The 23967-nt window shown below is 39.2% G+C and overlaps 1 protein-coding gene across 7 annotated transcripts in view; it reads left to right on the forward strand.

The window, feature by feature from the left end:
- The window catches only part of LOC135099746 (exocyst complex component 6B-like), a 155482-nt gene that overhangs the window by 75982 nt on the left and 55533 nt on the right, over positions 1-23967 (forward strand). For 6 of the 7 annotated variants that reach the window (XM_064002245.1, XM_064002248.1, XM_064002251.1 and 3 more), the window contains exons 9-12: positions 2101-2190; positions 7424-7647; positions 9627-9818; positions 22671-22911. In XM_064002245.1, coding sequence (XP_063858315.1) covers positions 2101-2190; positions 7424-7647; positions 9627-9818; positions 22671-22911 — 747 coding nt within the window. The remainder of the gene's footprint in view (positions 1-2100; positions 2191-7423; positions 7648-9626; positions 9819-22670; positions 22912-23967) is intronic. The other variant, XM_064002250.1, reaches the window with a different exon arrangement.

Genomic DNA, 23967 nt, shown 5'->3' on the forward strand with positions numbered 1-23967 from the left:
TCTCTCTCTCTCTCTCTCTCTCTCTCTCTCTCTCTCTCTCTCTCTCTCTCTCTCTCTCTCTCTCTCTCTCTCACAACTTTATCTACTGAAATAATAATAATAATAATAATAATAATAATAATAATAATAATAATAATAATAATGTGTGTGTGTGTGTGTGTGTGTGTGTGTTACATACTATAGAAATATAGGGTGCAAGCCCATGCTTCCCCCTTGATGGAAGGTGAAGCCACTGCTCCTCTTAGTAGATATTATCAAGCTTCAATAATGATATTTATGAAAACTAAGCCCATTGTGGTGTTCACAAGACATAGTTGCTAATCAAGAACATGATTGAATTACTAGTTCAAAGGAAACCATTGCTCTCCTTGTCTCCCTGCACTCCATTGTTACACCAGCAAGCTTTATGTTATTGTCACTCATCAGCACCTCATTTTTGTATTGTTACGTGTCATATACCAATAAGATAACAAAATGTGCTGATTCTGAGATGGTGACTGATAATTCAATGCCAGAAACATAACAGGAATAATAGGAACTTGAAGAAATAGAAAGAAAATATTTATTCACTTTTATTTATTTATTTATTTTTCATATTTTGTGCATAGTCTACTGTAACCAATTTATACTCTAGAGTTGCAGCAGTGTTTTTTTTTTTTTTACTCAATGTTAGGTTCAGTTTTTCTAATCATCATCTGGTAGTTTGATGAAACCAGACATAACCGTGTGATGTCCAGCTTCCTCTCTTCCTCTGCATAACATCATTTAACGGTGGCTACATTGGCTGTCATTCAGTGTGTGTGCATGTGTGTGCATGAGCAGAATATATCCATCTGATATGAAACACCAATAGAAGCAGATATGAGCAATGGTGTTAGGAAAAATCATGTCCAACATTGCATGTACTAATATGTACTACACTATAGGTAATTGGACGTAATGCCACTGTATGATATGTTGTGGCCTTTTTCCATGATGTGATCTGTAGAATTTTGTTCATCCAGTGATGTTTATTTGTACTCAATACACGACTCTCTGGTTGGGAAGGGTGAAAATTCAGACAATAGGGTTAAGTTTCCATTCTGACTGTTTTATGCTGCTGTCTAAATATACTAGCAGTGGTGTTCCTCCTGGTTCTGTTTTGTCACCCACTCTCTTCTTCTTATTCATTAATGATCTAAACCAGACTTCTTATCCTACCCACTCCTACACTAATGATACCACCCTGCACTTTTCCATGTCTTTTTGTAGATGTCCAACCCTTCAGGAAATAAGCAGTTCATGCAGAGAAGCCACAGAATGCCTGACTTCTGATCTCTAAAATTTCTGATTGGGGCAGAGCAAACTTCATCTATCAAATCTTCATCTATCAACCTTCCAGATAACTATCCCTGCTTCTTCAGTTACACTCAGCTGTCCCCCCTCTTCTACACTGAACATTCTTGGTCTGTCCTTTACCTATAATCTAAACTGGAAACTTCACATCTCATCTCTAGCTAAAACAGCTTCTATGAAGTTAGGTATTCTGAGTTGTCTGCTAGTTTTTCTCATCTCCCCTGCCTTATCCATCCATGTATGGAGTATGCTTTACATGTGTGGGGTGTTCACTCATACAGCTCTTTTAGACAGGGTGGAATCAACAGTGTTTCATCTTATCAACTCCTCTCCTCTAACTGGTTGTCTTCAGCCTCTCTCATAGCTGCAATGTTGCATCTCATGCTATCTTCTAATGCTATTTCTTGTGATATTGCTAACTGCATGCCACCCCTCCTCCTGTGGCCAGTATTCTTAATCATTCATCCTTTTCTCTGGCAAACTCTGGATCTCCCTTCCTGCTTCTGTATTTTCTCCTTAAAATGATTTTAACTCTTTCATGGAGGTTTTGAGATACTTATCCTTTAATTTTTGATGACTGCTTTTTACTTTGTTCAGGAACTGGCAACCCAGTGGGCCTTTTTTTTTATTATAATTTTGTTGTCCTAGGCCTGTGTCCCTTCTACATAAAAATACAAAAATAAAAAAACTATTGAATTTGATAAATTGAGGAAAGTAATACCCAGTATTTTTAGGATTGTAATCTATTCCTTTATCTGGCTACAGAACTACGGCTATACAGTGACCCCATTGCATGAGCTACTGCTGGAGGTGAAGGATCACTATAATGAAGTACTAATGCAGAAGTGGGTCCAGGTAAGACTAGATTATATTAATGCAGAAGTGGGTCCAGGTAAGATTTAGATTATAAATAAAATGTTGCTGGTTATATGACATACATAATTTAATGTAGCCTATCAGTAAATTGACTTAAGAAATGTACTATAGGAATTAGACTTTATGAGCCATAAGTAATAGGGAATACTATACCAAATAGATGTCTTTAAATTTTATTGTTATGAATGGTTTTTACTGTTAAGATATTCAACATGGGAAAATGCAACTTCAAATGGAGGAATGTTAGCCATGGGACTGTTGGCATTAGTGAGAGCATCAGTCATCTTGTCTTTTTATTTATGAATGAATGAAGTAGTTATTGTGCAGTCTCAGGACCTTACCATCTCCCCAACCTGGCATCTTTATCCTTGCCATTTAAGTTTTTTTTTTTTAAACAAATATTTACAGAAAAGCTTAAAATTCCACATTGAGTATGGAATTATTTAAAAAGCCTATGATAGTATTATTTACAGGAATAATACTATACATACTTAACATAAAGATGATAATAGTAATACAGTAATACAATAAGCTCATCTTCTTTTCCTCACTGAAACTCAGGTGTCTGAGGCGACTGACAGTAGCCCCTTTTCTGTTCCCTCCTACTTTCTCTATACTCATTTTCGATCCAAAGCTGGATGCTGCGTTTATGTGCGCAATGACTTAACCTGCTCTCGTGCCCACGCTCTTGAATCTTCCGAGTTTTCCACCATCTGGCTACGAATACAGAGTCACTCATACTAAATTTATCTGTGCTGTATACGTCTCACCTAACTCCTCTGACTATAAGAAATTCTTTGACTACTTAACATCCAAAGTGGAGCACATTCTGACCCTCTTCCCTTTCGCAGAGATCTCCATTCTTGGAGACTTCAGTGTTCACCACCAGCTTTGGCTTTCCTCTTTCTTCACTGACCATCTGGTGAACTAGCCTATAACTTTGCTATCCTCCATGACCTAGAGCAATTGGTGCAACACCCTACTCATATTCCTGACCGTCTTGGAGATATGCCCAACATTCTTGACCTTTTCCTGACCTCTGATCCTTCTGCTTATGCTGTCACCCTTTCTTCTCCGTTGGGCTCCTCTGATCACAATCTCATATCTTTATCTTGTCCTATTGCTCCAATCCCTCCTCAGGATCCCCCTAAGCAAAGGTGCCTGTGGCGTTTTGCCTCTGCTAGTTGGGGGGACCTGAGGAGGTATTTTGCTGATTTTCCTTGGAATGACTACTGCTTCCATGTCAGAGACCCGTCTTTGTGTGCTGAATGCATAAAAGAGGTGATAGTGTCTGGCATGGAGGCGTACATTCCTCACTCTTTTTCTCGTCCTAAACCTTCTAAACCTTGGTTTAATACAGCTTGTTCTCGTGCTATACATGATAGAGAGGTGGCTTACAAAAGGTACTTAAGCCTTCCATCACCAGAATCTCATGCACTTTATATTTCTGCCCGGAACCATGCCAAGTCTGTTCTCCAACTAGCCAAAAACTCCTTCATTAACAGAAAATGTCAAAACCTTTCAAGATCTAACTCCCCTCGTGATTTCTGGCATCTAGCCAAAAATATCTCCAATAACTTTGCTTCTTCTTTCCCTCCTCTATTTCAACCGGATGGCACCACTGCTATCACATCTATTTCTAAAGCTGAACTTTTCGCTCAAGCCTTTGCTAAAAACTCTACCTTGGACGATTCTGGGCTTGTTCCTCCCTCTCCTCCACCCTCTGACTACTTCATGCCACCTATTAAAATTCTTCGCAATGATGTTTTCCATGCCCTCGCTGGCCTAAACCCTCGGAAGGCTTATGGACCTGATGGGGTCCCTCCTATTGTTCTCCGAAACTGTGCCTCCGTGCTTGCACCTTGCCTAGTCAAACTCTTTCAGCTCTGTCTGTCAACATCTACCTTTCCTTCTTGCTGGAAGTTTGCCTACATTCAACCTGTTCCCAAAAAGGGTGACCGTTCTAATCCCTCAAACTACCGTCCTATTGCTTTAATTTCCTGCCTATCTAAAGTCTTTGAATCTATCCTCAACAGGAAGATTCTTAAACATCTATCACTTCACAACCTTCTATCTGATTGCCAGTATGGGTTCCGTCAAGGCCGCTCTACTGGTGATCTTCTGGCTTTCTTTACTGAGTCTTGGTCATCCTCTTTTAGAGATTTTGGTGAAACTTTTGCTGTTGCCTTGGACATATCAAAAGCTTTTGATAGAGTCTGGCACAAAGCTTTGATTTCCAAACTACCCTCCTACGGTTTCTATTCTTCTCTCTGTAACTTCGTCTCAAGTTTCCTTTCTGACCGTTCTATTGCTGCTGTGGTAGACGGTCACTGTTCTTCTCCTATATCTATTAACAGTGTTGTTCCTCAGGGTTCTGTCCTGTCACCCACTCTCTTCTTATTATTCATTAATGATCTTCTAAACCAAACTTCTTGTCCTATCCACTCCTATGCTGATGATACCACCGTGCACTTTTCCACGTCTTTTCGTAGACGTCCAACCCTTCAGGAGGTAAACATATCACGCAGGGAAGCCACAGAACGCTTGACTTCTGATCTTTCTAAAATTTCTGATTGGGGCAGAGCAAACTTGGTATTGTTCAATGCCTCAAAAACTCAATTCCTCCATCTATCAACTCGACACAACCTTCCAGACAACTATCCCCTCTTCTTCAGTGACACTCAACTGTCCCCCTCTTCTACACTGAACATCCTCGGTCTGTCCTTTACTTGTAATCTGAACTGGAAACTTCACATCTCATCTCTAGCTAAAACAGCTTCTATGAAGTTAGGTGTTCTGAGATGTCTCCACCAGTTTTTCTCACCCCCCCAGCTGCTAACTCTGTACAAGGGCCTTATCCGTCCATGTATGGAGTATGCTTCACATGTCTGGGGGGGTTCCACTCATACTGCTCTACTAGACAGGGTGGAATCAAAAGCTTTTCGTCTCATCAACTCCTCTCCTCTAACTGACTGTTTGTAGCCTCTTTCTCACCGCCGCAATGTTGCATGTCTAGCTGTCTTTTACCGCTATTTTCATGCTAACTGCTCTTCTGATCTTGCTAACTGCATGCCTCCCCTCCTTCCGCGGCCTCGCTGCACAAGACTTTCTTCTTTCTCTCACCCCTATTTTGTCCACCTCTCTAACGCAAGAGTTAACCAGTATTCTCAATCATTCATCCCTTTCTCTGGTAAACTCTGGAACTCCCTGCCTGCTTCTGTATTTCCACCTTCCTATGACTTGAATTCCTTCAAGAGGGAGGTTTCAAGACATTTTTTCATCATTTTTTGACCACTGCTTTGACCTTTTTATGGGACTGGCATTTCAGTGGGCATATTTTTTATTGGATTTTTGTTGCCCTTGGCCAGTGTCCTTCCTACATAAAAAAATAAAAATAAATAAATAAAAAAATAAAATAAAAATTTAAAGCGCAAATAAAAATCTAAAGCGTTTTGTATGCAAAATTTTTAAATTCTCTAACGTCTCTTATTTTCCAGTGGAGTTTCCTTTTCTTTAGTCTGATTATTTTCTTCTCTGGTACATACCTTTCATATTTTTCATTTTATGAATGACAAAACTTTTTTCTTATGCTCAGTACTATCACTGCCAGTGGTGGCAGTAGTGGTGGCCCACACCCTCCCATGCATTAGTGTTACCCTGTCCCACATTGTGGACTTCTCTCTGGATTGTTGTGGCCATCCCAGCTTAAGGGTTTTGAGTCCCCTGCATTGAACTTGGTTTATGTTAGAATTTTTTGCATTATCAGTGACCAATTGCGCATATATACAAGCACTCTCCTAAGTTATGAATGAGTCTTGCTCCAGAAGGTGGTTCATAAGTCATATTTATAAGTAGTTAATTTGTAAAATATTTTGGGTGTACAGTGCCCCCCTGAGTTTTACACTTGTTTTTTTTTTCCCAAGCCATAGCACTACAATCAAGGATCATGAAATTTGGGATATTTAAAACAGTGAAAAACACTTATTTTTGTTAGGCACAGTGCTAGCTATAGCCTAACACTGTGTGAGTATGTATTTTGTCCTCATATTTGGCATGATTTGGCAGTGTAACTGAGTGTAAACAACATGGTGCATCTTAAGTTTGATTTTGGCCTTCACCTGAGCCAGTTTCAGCCACACAGTTACATCACACCACACATCACAATTAGTCATACAACAAATCATATCACTGTCAGTCACCACATGAAGTCACATCAAACCCAGCCACACCACAACCAACATCTCATTGAGCCATATCACAACCTACATCTCATCCTCTACACCATGCTACATGCAAGACTCAACCACACCACACATAACACCCAGCCTCACTATAGGTTCAAAGCCACATCATGCCACACCTCATACCAGCCACACGAGCCCATACCACACCCAGTCACTCGCCAATCCGTATCACTTCCAGTCACACCATATATCACTTACATCACAAGTGCCACACAGTAACTTATATCACAGTCTTACTGCATAGCCTATCACTGTTTGAGTTTCTTTTGTCATGTTCAGTGTGATGCAGTGGTGGGCAGTGTAGCATAGTGATTTTGATCTTGATGCTACAAGTGGTTCAGGACTGCCTTATGTTTGTATATCCAGGAGTTTGTTACTTGAATGTTCATAAATTGGGAATGTCTGTATATACTTTTTTTTTTGTTATCAACTGGATTACTGTTGATATTTGATGACATTATCCATTACAGTATTTTCAACATTATGTGGTTGTGAAAAATGTAACCATGAATGATAATATTTAACAAAATAGTAATAATATCTTTACTACTTTCTCTTGATTAAAAAGTGACATGTGATTATTCCAGTATTTTGTGCAAATGCCATAGAATGTGAATACAGACAGACCATCACCATCACTACAAAATCACTTTGAATACAACCATAGGTCACATTAAGTGACCTTTAAGATTTGGGCCAGGATGAAGTTGTTAAAAATCACTCAGCTTACAGAACTACCATTTGGTAAGCAAGGGTGATACATGCAACCATGTAGTGAGATATAAAGAGAGAGAGAGAGAGAGAGAGAGAGAGAGAGAGAGAGAGAGAGAGAGAGAGAGAGAGAGAGAGAGAGAGAGAGAGAGAGAGAATTATCTATATTGTGAAGGTGACCAGTTTGTATTTCTTGCTAATTCATTTTTAAAAATTCCAGTGTGAGTTCAGTAGACTGATAGTTTCTTTTGTTGCAGGTATTCAGGGATATATTTGAGAAGGATAACTACCACCCAGTTCAAGTTGAGACACCTGAGGAGTTCAGCCGCATTACAGAAATATTCCCATACCGTGACCGCAACCTTGAACAGGCACAGTTTCCCAAACGCTTCCCATTCTCTATGATGGTTCCAAAAGTGTTTCAGGAGGTGAAGGTGTACATTTCTGCTTGCCTTGAGTTTTCAGAGGACTTAAATCTCAGGTAAGAAGGGTCATATGGATAGTCTGAACTTTTATTGTAAACTTCAAACCATGCATACTAAGTATGAAAAATGTGTGAAAGGGATTCCTTGTTTTGAATAATGGGTATCATTTTTATCAGAGAACCACTATCTTGTAAGATGCTTGTATATTCTAATGATCAGTGAAGATAAACTTGACAGATGCAATCTTACTAGGCAGATCATCATCAAATGTGTTTCTTCACCAAAATTTATTAATTTAGTTTGTGGTGGCATTGGCTTAAATCCCAAGCCAGAATTCCCATATCTTAAATTTGGCCCTTGCAACTGACAGAAATTAAAGAAAAGCTTGGAGGAGACCAATGTCCTGCTTTAGATTCATAGAAACTGATGATTATGATGGTGATAAATAGAGATTGTATTAAATACCTGTAAAGTGATAATGAGTTATGAATTGAGATCTTTGTGACTTGTAATGGGTAAAATTCTGTGTTCAGAATTGAGATCGTTGCATTTTCCTAATCACCCAACAGAAGTACTGGACATAACCAAGAGATTCCTGCCTTACTGTGCAGAAGATAAAACCCAGTAGTTCTACCCACTTATTTTTGTTTATAGTTCTATATGTTCAGAAGACCCTTCTGTAGATGGGAGGAATATGTGCCTGAAAATCCTTTCTATAGGGGGAACAAAATTAACTAGTGCCATTTTACAAAGTTGCCTTGTTTATTCATTTATTATTTTTATTTTTATTTTATAGTTGTGTGCCATGTATGGTGGTATTTAAAAAAAGTAAAAGATATCTATATAATGTTGACAATGCTGGTGTGCTCCATATTGTTGACAATGCTGGTGTGCTCCATAATGTTGACAATGCTGGTGTGCTTCATAATGATGACAATGCTGGTGTGCTTCATAATGATGACAATGCTGGTGTGCTCCATAATGATGACAATGCTGGTGTGCTTCATAATGATGACAATGCTGGTGTGCTTCATAATGATGACAATGCTGGTGTGCTCCATAATGTTGACAATACTGGTGTGCTCCATAATGTTGACAATGCTGGTGTGCTTCATAATGCTGACAGTGCTATTGTGCTCCATAATAATGACAATGCTGGTGTGCTCCATAATGTTGACAATGCTGTTGTGTTCCAATATTGAGAGTAGTATGATTGCATTACTGTAGCCTCTTTGTGCTGAGTGGTATAGGTGATTCATAAACATTGTGGTATGCTAATGATATTGATATTAGTTTACATTTATCTATATGTCAGATTAGTGTAGGTGTTGTTGAGTGTATGGTAATGTTGAAGATTGTGTTTCATTAACAGTATGGTGTTGCTTGAGTGGGAGAATGGTTCTTTACAGGGTGATATGTGTGATGAGGCATAAGTTTTTTGAGTGCTGTAGTTGAAGTGTATGGTAAATGGTTGTGAAGAGGACTAGGGAAAATAGAGGGAGTGTTTATGTGGAATAGTGTGTCTATAAAAAACAATGTGGGGACCAAGTGTTTGCTGTGAGACTGGTGTGTGAAAAGTATTTAGCAAAAGGTAATGATGTTTCAGGCAGATATCTCCTTGGTTTTGTACCGTGTACTTTGCAAGTGAGGACTGTTAAGTAGAAGTTTGAGTCTAGTGAATACTGATACTAGAGAGTATCAGTGAAAGGAAGAAATTTAGTTTGCATGAGACCAGAAGTACTCTCATCTCCCATCTATTTGAAACATGTCTGTTCAGCAAGAGACACATTTTACATACAACGTAAATCAGTGCATACCAACACCATTGTTGGTGTGCATTGAGATGTTAATGAATACATAATCACTTTTATATGTAAATCCTATCTAGAAGTGAGTTTGTAGTTATTAGATTTTTTTTTCTTGTATCTATGACAAGTCACTGCTTTGTTATGATAGCAATTCCAGGCATATTCTTCTCATGTAAAGAAGTAAAGAGTCAGCTTTTGAGTTACAATAATGGCTTTCCTTTCCACAGTCAAACTGAAAAGGAGGATATGGTTCGAAAGTCCACCAACCTCCTGTTGACTCGAACATTAAGTGGGTGTCTGGCAACATTGATCAAGCGACCTGGACTGCGGCTGCTTCAGCTCATTCAGATCACTATCAACACACTACATTTGGAGCATGCTAATGTCCTATTGGAACACTATGTAGCCAAGCTGACTGGGTAAGATGACATTGTGTGGCAGTCTGAACAGTCATAAAATATTTATCATTAGAATAGGACCTAGAGTCCTCATATTATTCAGCCCTGTGCATTATTAGGGAAAAAAAATATTTAATTTTTTAAGTTGGTTTGCCAATAAAGGCATCAGCAGTCGGGAAACTTGCGTCATTCTTACTTGGCACCATCTGTAATAATCCTGTACTTCTCATGCTTCACCTTTCCATTTCCCAGATTCAGCTTGAAGTACAATATTCTTTTTCTCCAACTGAGGAATTTGCTTAACCACTGCTATACAATTATGGTACAGTTTACTAAACAGGGATGAGGCTCATATATCCATGGTGTTATGTGCTGTGTAAATTACTAAAGAAGAGGCGTAGGGAGAGAGAACAGCGAGGAAGAGGGTGAGAGGGAGAGAGAGAGAGAGAGCAAAACGAAGACAGAAGATGCCAGAGGCACAATGAGTGCCTGGCCACTCCCCATGTGTTTACTGTAAGATTCTTAGCATATAATTACTATCTTTCCATTATTAAACTTCCTTACTTCCTGTTGTTCTTTCATATTGAGTCACACATATTTTATAGTTGAAGAATTCATCTTGCTTATAGAGTAATTAGAATCCATTCAGGCTTAGTAGTTTGCTCACAGTTATTTTATAAAGATACCAGTCTCTGTGGGGCAAAGTTAGTATGAGTGAAAGTGAGCAGGTAGGTGGTGTGTTACCTTTTGTTCCTCCCCCTTCTCCCCTGCATGAGTCACTGCCTGAGACAAGCTTTCCCATGAACAGTTTGTGTTCGTTCAGCCCTGGAGACAGACACATGGGTACGGGTCAAGGTGAGGAGACTAAGGTGGATATGGCTTAGAAGGCTTTCAGTTTGATCAGAAATTATTTATGTAGTTAAAGCAGTACATCCCAGCTGATATAGATTTTTTTTCTATGTAAGAGGGTCACTTGCCAAGGGAAACAAACTGAAAAAAAACTCCCACTTAGGCGCCAGTCCCAAAAGAGACGTCAAGACAGTTATCAAAAATTGAAGGATAAGTGTCTTGAAACCTCCCTCTTGAAAGAGTTCAAGTCATAGGAAGGAGGAAATACAGAAGCAGGCAGGGAGTTTCAAGAGCTGTTAACTCTTGCATTAGAGAGGTGGATAGAATTGGGATGAGATAAAGAAGAAAGTCTTGTACAGCAGGGCTGTGGGAGGATGGGAGGCAGGCTGTTGGTAAGATCAGAAGAGCAGTTAACATGAAAATAGCGATAGAAGATAGCAAGAGATGCAACACTGTGGTGATGGGAAAGAGGCTGAAGACAGTCAGTTAGAGAATAGGAGTTGATAAGACGAAAAACTTTTGATTCCATCCTGTCTAAAGTAGTGGTATGAGTGGAACCCTTCCCCACACCCCATATATGTGAAGCATATTCCATATTTGGGTGAATAAGGCCCCTGTACAGAGTTAGCAGTGGGGCATGAGAAAAACTGACCTAGACAACTCATAGAAGCTGTTTTAGCTAGAGATGAGATGTGAAGTTTCCATTTCAGATTATAAGTAAAGGACAGACTGACGATGTTCAGTGTAGAAGAGGGGGACAGTTGAGTGTCATTGAAGAAGAGGGGATAGTTGTCTGGAAGGTTGTGTCAAGTTGATAGATGGAGGAATTGAGTTTTTGAGGCATTGAACAATACCAAGTTTGCTCTGTCCCAATCAGAAATTTAAGAAAGATCAGAAATCAAGTGTTCTGTGGCTTCCCTGCGTGAAATGTTTACCTCCTGAAGGGTTGGACGTCTATGAAAAGACGTGGAAAAGTGCAGGGTGATATCATCAGCGTAGGAGTGGATAGGACAAGAAGTTTGGTTTAGAAGATCATTAATAAATAATAAGAAGAGATTGGGTGACAGGACAGAACCCTGAGGAACACTACTGTTAATAGATTTAGGAGAAGAACAGTGACCATCTACCACAGCAGCAATAGAACAGTCAGAAAGGAAACTTGAAAAGAAGTTACAGAGAGAAGGATAGAAGCTAAGAGGGGGAATTTGGAAATCAAAGCTTGTAAGAAATAGGGGTCTCTAGGAGCCTTCCTGTTGTTGCTGTGCCTCTTAAATATAGTAAATATCTTTCACTCTGACTCCTTGGTTATGGGCTGTGTTTTGGTGTATCGGATAGCGGTTGACTGGCTCTCTCTTTTGTCTGTGGGCTGCTTGTTCTTGTATCTGTAGTATTTTGTTTTGTTAAATGCAACTGGGATCTGGAGCTGTGTTGAGAGCTCTGGTCCCAGACCTCAGAGTTCTACTGCTGTGCAGTAATGTCTACTCCTTCCATGGGCAATATCTTGTTGGGGTGGTCTTGTCCGTCTTCTGGGAAGCTGGAGATGGAATTGATCAGCAGGAGGAAGTAATATTCTATGAGCGTAGGTGGTTTTGTTTTTTCGTTTGGGTGGTAGCTCATGGAATACTACAGTCCTCATAATCATTTGCCCCTTGTCGTAGCTGTGCCAGCAAGTTGGAGTTGTTTTGCAGTTGCAATACTCCCTTCCCTGTTGGTAGGTGAAACAGGGTGGCATTCTCATATCCTGTAAATGTATTTGTGGACCCCGCACTAGCCTATGGAGGAAGTAGTTTAGGGAGGCTGATCTGAGCTAGTGGCATCTGTGAAGAGGGTTAAACCTGGTGTTGCAGCAGTATATTTAAGCATTACAGGAGACCAGAAGGAGCCTGTAAAAGTGATTTTAAGCTCTTCACTAGACTACGTAGATGGTAGTCTAGGGAAGCTAGCCAAATTAAAGGTAGCAGTGAGAGGGGCAGAATCTGTGGTCGTAACAATGGATTTTGGGTAATTATTAATGAAGAAATAATTTTCGTATGGTGTGAAAAGATTTTACACTGTCTTAATCTGAAATTTGTGAATACCCCTAATAAGAACTACTGTATATGTTTTACAATGGATGCCTCTACTGGAGCCCTTCATTTATGTCAGTTTTGACTTCTGCTGTTTCATGGTTATAATGCTGCCAATACTTGTTCTTTCCCTCTTTTATTTCGACCAGATGGCACCACAGCTATCACATCTATTTCTAAAGCTAAATTCTTCGCTCAAATCTTTGCCAAAAACTCTACCTTGGACAATTTTGGGCTTCTTCCTCCCTCTCCTCCACCCTGTGACTACTTCATGCTACCTATTTAAATTCTTTGCAATGATGTTTTCTATGCCCTCACTGGCATAAACCCTCAGAAGGCTTATGGACCTGATGGGGTTCCTCCTATTGTTCTCCGAAACTGTGCCTCTGTGCCTGCACTTTGCCTTGTCAAACTCTTTCAACTCTGTCTGTCAACATCTACCTTTCCTTCTTGCTGGAAGTTTGCCTAAATTCAGCCTGTTCCTAAAAAGTGTGACCATTCTAATCCCTCAAACTACCATCCTATTGCTTTAATTTTCTGCCTATCTAAAGTTTTTGAATCTATCCTCAACAGGAAGATTCTTAAACTTCTATCACTTCACAACCTTCTATCTGATCGCCAGTATGGGTTCTGTCAAGGCCACTCTACTGATGATCTTCTGGCTTTCCTTACTGAGTCTTGGTCATCCTCTTTTAGAGATTTTGGTGAAACTTTTGCTATTGCCTTGGATATATGAAAAGCTTTTGATAGAGTCTGGCAAAAAGCTTTGATTTCCAAACTAACCTCCTATGGTTTTTATCCTTCTCTCTGTAACTTCATCTCAGGTTTCGTTTCTGACCATTCTATTGTTGCTGTGGTAGATGGTCACCATTCTTCTCCTAAATCTATTAAGTGGTGTTCCTGAGGGTCCTGTCACCCACTCTCTTCCTATTATTCATCAATGACCTAAACCAAACTTCTTGTCCTATCCACTCCTATGCTGATGATACCACCCTGCACTTTTCCATGCCTTTTCATAGATGTCCAACCCTTCAGGAAGTAAACATTTCATGCAGGGAAGCCACAGAACACCTCTGATCTTTCTAAAATTTCTGATTGGGGCAGAGCAAACCTGGTATTGTTCAATGTCTCAAAAACTTAATTCCTCCATCTATCAACTCGACACAACCTTCCAGACAACTATCCCCTCTTCTTCAGTGACACTCAACTGTTCCCCTCTTCTACACTGAACATCCTTGGTCTGCTCTTTACTTATAATCTGAACTGGAAACTTCACATCTCTAGCTAAAACAACTTCTATGAAGTTAGGCGTTCTGAGACGTCTCCACCAGTTTTTCTCACCCTACCAGCTGCTGACTCTGTACAAGGGCCTTATCTGTTCATGTATGGAGTATGCTTCACAAGTCTGAGGGGATTCCACTCATACTGCTCTTCTAGATTGGGTGGAATCAAAAGCTTTTCGTCTCATCAACTCCTCTCCCCTAACGGACTGTCTTCAGCTTCTCTTACGTCTGCAATGTTGCATCTCTAGCTGTTTTCTACTCCTTCTTCTTATTCTTCTCTTTTTATTTCCATGGTAACTACTCTTTTGATCTTGCTAACTGCATGCCTCCTCTCCTCCCGCAGCCTTGCTGCACAAGACTTTCTTCTTTTTCTCACCCCTATTCTGTCCACCTCTGTAATGCAAGAGTTAACCAGTATTTTCAATCATTCATCCCTTTCTCTGGTAAACTCTGGAACTCCCTGCCTGTTTCTGTATTTCCACCTTCCTATGACTTGAATTCCTTCAAAAGGGAGGTTTCAAGACTTTTATCCTTCAATTTTTTGACTACTGCTTTGGGCCCTTTTCTGGGACTGGGCTTTTTTTTTACTGGATTTTTGTTGCCCTTCACCAGTGTCCCTCCTATATAAAAAAAGGAAAAACATAGCATGTGAGCTTCCCTGCAGTAGAAGTAATAAGGTTCTGATTCACAATCAGGAGTAGGGTGTGAGTCAAGAGACAATTTGTACAGGACGTTCTTCAGTTCTTCAGTTGATTAGTCTTGGTAGTGCCAAGTAGGAACCCCTTTTTAGAGAAAAGGATGGTGGGGCAAAGACATATGCCTCTTCCCTCCACTCTAGTTCTTCCACCTCTCCTACAGGTAATATGGTTGTAACCTTCCCACCTTTCTCAACCAATTGTTTCCTCCCATTCCTGTGAGAATGTCAGTCCTTCATTTACTCTCTGTAGCAAGTTCTCTGTTTTGAAAAATTTCACAGATAAGCCCTCTGCATCTTCAGCAAAACTCTCCATTGCATCTTCACTAACTACATCATAGACTCCTTGTACAGGAGTTCAAAATGCAGAAATCCATGCCCCCATGAATTCTCAACCACAAACACCTCCCAAGGTTTTTAAACGTCAACAGACACATACAAATAAACTTCCCAAAGTTCCTTCTCAGTTCCACCAGAAATGTTCCCAGGGATCTGCTGAGTCTCTTGACTCAGTGGGTGTTTCCCTTATAAAGATCCCTTTGGAAGCATCAGATGGCCCTGAGCTGGACATTAATAATCAAAGTGATTAATCTTCATCTGATATGGGTTTGGAGGGTTTCTCTACATGTCTGGATGTATACCAATCCATCTGTCTCAAGGAATCCTCTTCCTCCAGTCTCTTCAGTAGTTTCAGGGACACGTTGTGGGTACACAATCTCTGGTTTCTGCTTCCAAAAACGATGCAGGACTGGATAAGCTGTGCCAACCAAATAAAGTTGGAAAAGGGAAGCTCCTTTCAGGGGCTTCCCTGAAAAAGACTGTTCAAGATCCTTCAGTGGAATTGTCATGGTTTGTGTGCATCCTGAGAGGAGTTGAGTCTCCTCTTATCACATTTTTCTCCAGTGAGTGTGTCTCCAATAGACAATGGTGGGAGACTTGGCTCTTTCTGCTCCTTCCAGATACTGCGTATGTTATTCTGATTTTAATCTCAGGTAAAGCCACCATAGTGGCACTGCAATTCTGGTCTGCAAGGACATAGCTTACATTGACCTTCAACTGCAAATTTCTCTACAAGCTGTTTAAGTCAAAATCTTTTTAAAGAGGTGTTATACAACCATCTTGTGAGGGACCTACCCTCCCCTTTACTTTTATTAGATTTTAATTGTAACCACCTGCTTTGGGGTGGCAGCATAATCAACCCCAGGGGTGTTTTACTCGCTTCTGTTATTGAGGATGAAGAGTTGGGAATTTTAAATTTAGGGGTTACAACACATTTTCAAGGTCAAACTGGTGCTTTTACATCTATTGATATTTCTCTCAGTTCTCCTAATGGTCTTTTAGATTTGAATTGGCAGGTTTTACCAGATTTATATGTCAGCAATCACTTTCCTATAATATTAGAATTGATAGAATCTGAACCAAGGTCTTGTGTTCTCCAGTGGCATCTAGATATTGATTGACAGCTTTTTTTTTTTTTCTTTTTTTTTTTATACAGAATTCTACATAATTGTTTGTTGGCTGACTTTGGAAGCTCTGATGAGGCTGTGACATATTTCACTGACATATTACAATCTTCTGCTCTCCAATCCGTTCCTAGGAAGTCTGGACGTTTTCCCAAACATCTGATCATTACAATCTTCTACTCTCCAATCCATTCCTAGGAAGTCTGGACGTTTTCCCAAATGTCTGATCCCTTGGTTGAACAATGATTGCTCTGCTACTCTTGTTGAAGCATGCTGCCATCTCTTGTCTGCTGGCATCATGGGAACCCCCAGTACATGGACACCTTCCAACAGGCATGATCCCAGGCTCACTAGGTTTTAAAGAATGCACAGCGAACATCTTGGAAAGACTATGTTTACTCAGTTACAGCTCATACCCCACTTACACAAGTGTGGAACAGAGTTTGCAAGATGTCTGGGAAGTTTTCACATCCATCCCCTCCTGCTTTGTCTCATGCTGGTGAGATGGTGCCTGATCCCAAGATGGTTGCTGATGTATTTGCGTATTTGATCACTTTGTGAGTGTTTCTAGGAAGGATCCTGATTTTCCTATGGTACACCATTGGCAACATATGGAATCAGAGGGAGTAAACTTTGCTTCCAATGAGGGTGAGTCTTATAATGCCCCCTTTTATATCTCATAGCTAAAGATGGCTCTATCACAATGCAGTGATTTGTCACCAGGCCCTGATGACATCCCATATGCATTTTTATGCCACATGTTGGATAGAGCTTATTCATTTTAATAGAAATTTTTAACTTTATTTGAATGTCAGTGATTTTTCCTTTTCCTGGGATGTTGCTGTAATTATCCCTATTTCAAGGCCTGGAAAGATCATAAGCTGGTGACCAATTATTGCCCAGTTTCCTAACCTCTTGCATTTGTAAGTTGTTGGAAAAGATGGTAAATGCCAGGCTAATGTGGTACTCAGAGAGAGATAGTTACCTGTGCCCTGCTCAGTATGGTTTCCAGAAAATGTGGTCTATGAGTGATGCTCTATTGTCTCTAGAATCTTCTGTTTGTGAAGCATTTGCAAATAAACAACACCATGTAACAGTATTTTTAACTTAGAGAAAGCATATGACACAGCATTTTAATTAGTCTGTCCGAGTTCAGTCTCTGTGGGTGACTTCCTATTTTTATACAGCAGTTTTTATCTTGTCGTATATTTATGGGTACAGATTGGTGGCGTTCTGTCCGAAGCTCATCCACTTAAGGATGGCATGCCACAAGGAATTATACTTAGTGTCACACTTTTTCTGTTCCTATAAAGAGTGTCATTAGTGTGTTTCCAGATGGAGTCCATGGTAGCCTATATGTTGATGACCTGTCAGTCTCTTTTCTGTCATTTTCTGCAATTAATAGGATTTCTCAGTGGGCTACTACTCAGGGGTTTTGTTTCTTGGCTTTGAAGACTGTGGCTCTACACTTTTACTGCCTCTGTGGTGTTCACCCTGACTCAGACCTATATCTCTATGGTAGAAGAATCTCTTGTGTGAAGGGAACTTGTTTCCTGGGATTTGTATTTGACAGTTACCTGACTTGTGTACCTCACCTTCATTATATTAAAGCAAATTGTATGAAAGTGATGTCACTGCCATTATCCTAGCTTTAGGAATTATTTTTACTCTTCCCATCTCATCTTTTATAATTTTTAGAGACATGTAGTGTTCTTTCTGCTGTGAAACATTTTAGTCCTTCCCTTCATCTTCTTGTTTTATCATTTCTTGAGTGGCTTTACCTTTTACAACGTTGGGTTTTGCTGGTTCCCAGCACATGTTGGGGTTTCAGAGAATGAGAAGGCTGATAGGCTAACCTAGCTAAAGATACAGGAACTCAGGTTGCTGCTTTCAGGCCCATTCCATTTCATGATCATGCCATTCCATTTCATGATCATGAAATGGAATCATAAGTGTAAGGGTGACAGTTCTTGCCAATTGGCAGGGCAGGTGAAGGCTTTGGTTGTCACCAGTAAGATGGGAGAGATAATTTCTGTTACTTTGTGGCCGTGGATGTATGTTCATGTGCTGGACCACCACTCAGAGATTGCACTGGCCCATCTCTGGACAATTCACACATGTCTCACTCATGGTTACCTCATGTTCCAGGAAACAACCATTTTTTGATGATTGCTTAGTTCCCCTTTTTTTTTATTTATTTATTTTTTATGTAGGAAGGACACTGGCCAAGGGCAACAAAAATCTAATAAAAAAAAATGCCCACTGAAATGCCAGTCCCATAAAAGGGTCAAAGCAGTGGTTAAAAATTTATGAATAAGTGTCTTGAAACCTCCCTCTTGAAGGAATTCAAGTCATAGGAAGGTGGAAATACAGAAGCAGGCAGGAAATTCCAGAGTTTACCAGAGAAAGGGATGAATGATTGAGAATACTGGTTAACTCTTGCATTAGAGAGGTGGACAGAATAGGGGTGAGAAAAAGAAGAAAGTCTTGTGCAGCGAGGCCGCGGGAGGAGGGGAGGCATGCAGTTAGCAAGATCAGAAGACCAGTTAGCATGAAAATAGCAGTAGAAGACAGCTAGATATGCAACATTGTGGTGGTGAGAGAGAGGCTGAAGACAGTCAGTTAGAGGAGAGGAGTTGATGAGACAAAAAGCTTTTGATTCCACCCTGTCTAGAAGAGCAGTATGAGTGGAACCCCCCCAGACATGTGAAGCATACTCCATACATGGACAGATAAGGCCCTTGTACAGAGTTAGCAGCTGGGGGGGTGAGAAAAACTGGCGGAGATGTCTCAGAACACCTAACTTCATAGAAGCTGTTTTAGCTAGAGATGAGATGTGAAGTTTCCAGTTCAGATTATAAGTAAAGGACAGACCGAGGATGTTCAGTGTAGAAGAGGGGGACAGTTGAGTGCCATTGAAGAAGAGGGGATAGTTGTCTGGAAGGTTGTGTCGAGTTGATAGATGGAGGAATTGAGTTTTTGAGGCATTGAACAATACCAAGTTTGCTCAGCCCCAATCAGAAATTTTAGAAAGATCAGAAGTCAGGCGTTCTGTGGCTTCCCTGCGTGACATTTTCTAGTGGAGTGTCCCAGTCTGGTGGAGCTGCAGGAGCGATACCTTTTCTCTTGTCGCGATTAAGATAGAACTTTCCATATGTCATTGATACTTAGAGAGAGGGCTCTCTCCCTGGGATATGAGGTCCTTATATTTGTGGAGAAAGCTTGTCTTTGGAAAAATTAATAGCTTTTGAATATTTTTCTTTTAATTGTTTTACCAGTAATATAGTATTGGGCAAAACTTTATCCGTGTATCAAATGAACCTGGAGGCAAGTGAGGAAGACATAATGAACAACACTGGGTCCTGGCACCTGGGTCAGTGGAGTTAGTGTCTTGGACACATAATGAACAACACTAGACGCACTGTTCTAGGTCAGTGGGATAAGTCTCCCCTCACTTTAAATTCATTATTTGGAGTACCATCCTTCTCATTTTTGGCATTAACTTTTTTTCGGGTTCATCCTGTTTTGTTTTCTATATTCACATTTTGAGTATTTAAAAATAAAATTTTTACCATACTTTTGTTTTTAATATCAATATTTTATCCTGCTGTAATTTTTGTTCTTTAAAGTTTTGCAGCAGCACCATAATATCAGTTGATCAATCAATCAATCAGTCCTGGTTTGAGTATGGGCTAGGGCAGTCAGGACACAGCTGTTCATTCTTCCTTTGACCTGACTGTACTACCCTATTGCTTTGATTTCCTGCATGTCTAAAGTCTGAATCTGTCCTTTAAAAGAAGATTCATTGATATATATCCTCTTATAACCTCTCTTGCTTCCATGAAAGATATATGGCTTTCCTTACTGAATCTTGATCATTCTCTTTCAGGGGGTTTCAGTGCAACTTTTGCTGTTGTTTTAGATATATCAAAAGTTCTCTTATAGAGTCTGGCACAAAGCTGTGATTTCTAAGTTTCCCTCCTACTCTTTCCATCTCTCTCTCTGCTCCTTCATTACAGATTACCTCTATTGATATTTTATTGCAGCAGTGGTAGATGTTCTTCTAAGCCTGTTACCAGTGGTGTTCCACAAGACACTGTCCTATCATCTACTCTTTACTTATTCAATTATCTTAATCTTACTCTTCTACCCACACTTATGCTTATGACTCTATCCTACACTTTTCTATATTATTTTCTTGATGTCCAACTCTGAAAATTCTTGAAGGGATGCTGCAGGATGTGTGATTTATGATCATTTTATAATTTGTTAATGTGTCAGAACATGGCTTGTTAAGTTTAATGCCTCAAAAACTCAATTCCTCCACATATCCACTCGACACAATTTTCTAAGAACTTTTGCTTGCCTGTTCTTCAATGACAAACAATATTTCACCTCTTCGACATTAAACATTCTTGGTTTCTCTATCACTAAAACATTGATCAGGAAATTTCATATTCATTTTTTTGCCAAAAGGTGGGTATTCTGTGTTGTCTCCCAGATTTTTCTCCCTCACAGTTGCTAATTGTACAAAGGGGCCTTTGTTGGAAGTTTTCCTCTTATGTATGGGGAGCTCCACTCACACACTTGACAGAGTAGTCAAAAGCATTTTGTCTCATTAACATCCCCCTCTCTGACTGAATCTCTTCAACCTCTCATTTCATTGCAGTGATACATCTCTTGCTATCTCCTACTGCTATTTTTATGCTGACTTCTTCCGAACTTGCTAACTGTATACCTCCCTCCTTCCCACTGCCTTGTTGCACAAGACTTTCTACTCACTGCCACTCCTATTCTGTTCATTTCTTTATGTAAGAATTAACTTCTTGTCCTATCCACTCCTACGCTGATGATACCACCCTGCACTTTTCCACGTCTTTTCATAGACGTCCAACCCTTCAGGAGGTAAACATATCATGCAGGGAAGCCACAGAATGCTTGACTTTTGATCTTTCTAAAATTTCTGATTGGGGCAGAGCAAACTTGGTATTGTTCAATGCATCAAAAACTCAATTCCTCCATCTATCAACTCGACACAACTTTCCAGACAACTATCCCCTTTTCTTCAATGACATTCAACTGTCCCCCTCTTGTACACTGAACATCCTCGGTCTGTCCTTTACTTATAATCTGAACTGGAAACTTCACATCTTATCTCTAGCTAAAACAGCTTCTATGAAGTTAAGTGTTCTGAGACGTCTCCGCCAGTTTTTCTCAACCCCCCCAGCTGCTAACTCTGTATAAGGGCCTTATCCATCTATGTATGGAGTATGCTTCACATGTCTGGGGAGGTTCCACTCATACTGCTCTTCTAGACAGGGTGGAATCAAAAGCTTTTCGTCTTATCAACTTCTCTTCTCTAACTGTCTTCAGCCTCTCTCTCACCACTGCAATGTTGCATATCTAGCTGTCTTCTACCGCTATTTTCATGCTAACTGGTCTTCTGATCTTGCTAACTGTATGCCTCCCCTCCTTCCACGGCCTTGCTGCACAAGACTTTCTTCTTTCTCTCACTCCTATTCTGTCCACCTTTCTAACGCAAGAGTTAACCAGTATTCTCAATCATTCATCCCTTTCTCTGGTAAACTCTGGATCTCCCTGCCTGCTTCTGTATTTCCACCTTCCTATGACTTGAATTCCTTCAAGAGGGAGGTTTCAAGACACTTATTCATCAATTTTTGACCACTGCTTTGACCCTTTTATGGGACTGGCATTTCAGTGGGCATTTTTTTTTATTAGATTTTTGTTGCCCTTGGCCAGTGTCCTTCCTACAAAAAAAAAGAAAAAAACAATATCTTCACTCTTTCATCCCCTTTACTTATGGACTGTGAAACTCAGCTTAAATCTGTATTTCTCCTTCCTGTGATTTTACCTTGTTCATGAGAAGGGTTTCAAGGCAACTCGAAACCAGAATTGCTCTTCCTTGGAATTTTTTTATATATTTTTTTATGAGAAGTTAGCATTTTTTTTCTGAATTTGTGTTAGTCCTGTGATCTTCCCCCTTGTGCATAAAAAAAAAAAAAAAAAGATCTTGCACATCCATTGAACTGTAACTTGTTTGAACTTACAGTTTTAATCTCATTCATATTCATTGACTTTCGATTCTTCACAATTCTAGTGTACTTTAATTTCTGCTCTATTTCTTTTTTTTTCTCATTAAGCACTTTCATATCAGTGTTTAGCATATATATACATGTCACAATTGCTTTTATACAGTAAATGAATTTCTAAAATACTCAGTCTCTCATCCTCTCATAGGCTTGCTGCTATAACATCTTTCTATCCTTTTACCTTATTTCCTTCATTGCTTGCATTTGATTTTCTTTTCTCTTGTCGTTAACTTTTATCTAGAATATATTTTTATCTTTGTAATTAATTTTTTTTTCTTTTAAAGCCAAAATAGTTTACGAATCCAGGTGTTTTTATTTAAATTTTATGAATACCCTCATTATAACAGAGACTAGTATGTATAACATTTTGTGATGAATACCCAAGTAATTATTTTTTTTTCATAACAGAAGCATTGAGGACAGCAGTAAGCCTGGCCTGGGAAGACTGCAGGGGAAGGCCATGTTCAAGGATATAAGAGGTGAAGCTGAAGAACAAATCTATATTGCTTTGAGACTGAAGATTGATGAATTTTTGGACTTAGCATCGTACGACTGGATGTTGGCAGAGCCCAGAGGAATGTCATCATCATATGTTTTAGATCTTATAGCCTTCCTCACCTCTACATTTACTGCCTTCACCAACTTACCAGTAAGTCTGAGTTTCTCAATAAGCTTTAGGTGTATATGACCTCATAGTATTTTGGATCTATCATAATAATGGAATTTCTCATGATTATACTAAAAGAGTATATTAATATTATTTTTAATGTCTTATAAGGCACAGAAGCTCATTAGATGCAATCCGGGGAGAATCTTTCTTTGAAAAATATCATTCTTTGCCTGACATTCCTATTCCTTCCCACTCACACCATTTTAAAGTTTGATATATATTAGGCCTTATGAAATACAATGGTACCTTGGTATATGTCCTTAATCTGTTCCAAATCCTTGGACTTAACGTGTTTGATGGCATATAAGATGCACCTTTTTATATATATATATATATGTGTATATATATATATATATATATATATATATATATATATATATATATATATATATATATATATATATATATATATATATATATATATATATATATATATATATATATATATATATATATATATATATATATATAAGTAAGTAAAAAAAATCATCCTGCATCTTATATATGCAAATGTGAGCCCTCCCACAGATTTAATCAAAAAATTTCCATCACCCATACACCTGAAGATTTACACCACCATGTTATAGGCAAGGGTGCTATATCATATTTTTCAACCATAATATTATGTAAGAAAATGTTGAAAATAAAAACTCAGCCCTGTTAAGTGATCCGCCAAATGTGATGTTAACATCTTGGCTGCTGGATTGTGTTCTTTGCCTCACCTCTGTGACTAGGCCACTACCTCTGTTTTATTACTACAATCATGTAGGATATTTTTACTATTGTGATTGCTTGCTTTTTGTTCAGCTGTACTTCTTGCTAGCTTACTTTAAATATTACATGCTTAAATACATAACAAATTTTTTTTTCCTGAATATGCCCTGCTGAAATGGGGGTGTATCTTATATGACCATGTGTCTTATATAATATTAAATAATAAACAGGATGTATACTAAACAGATTTTTCCCATAAAAGATTAAGGGAAAATTATTTTTCCGTTCACTTGAAAAAAAATCCTGTATTTGATGATGTAT

This window comes from Scylla paramamosain, chromosome 4 (genome assembly GCF_035594125.1).
Source record: "Scylla paramamosain isolate STU-SP2022 chromosome 4, ASM3559412v1, whole genome shotgun sequence".
Classification (NCBI taxonomy): Eukaryota; Metazoa; Arthropoda; class Malacostraca; order Decapoda; family Portunidae; genus Scylla; species Scylla paramamosain.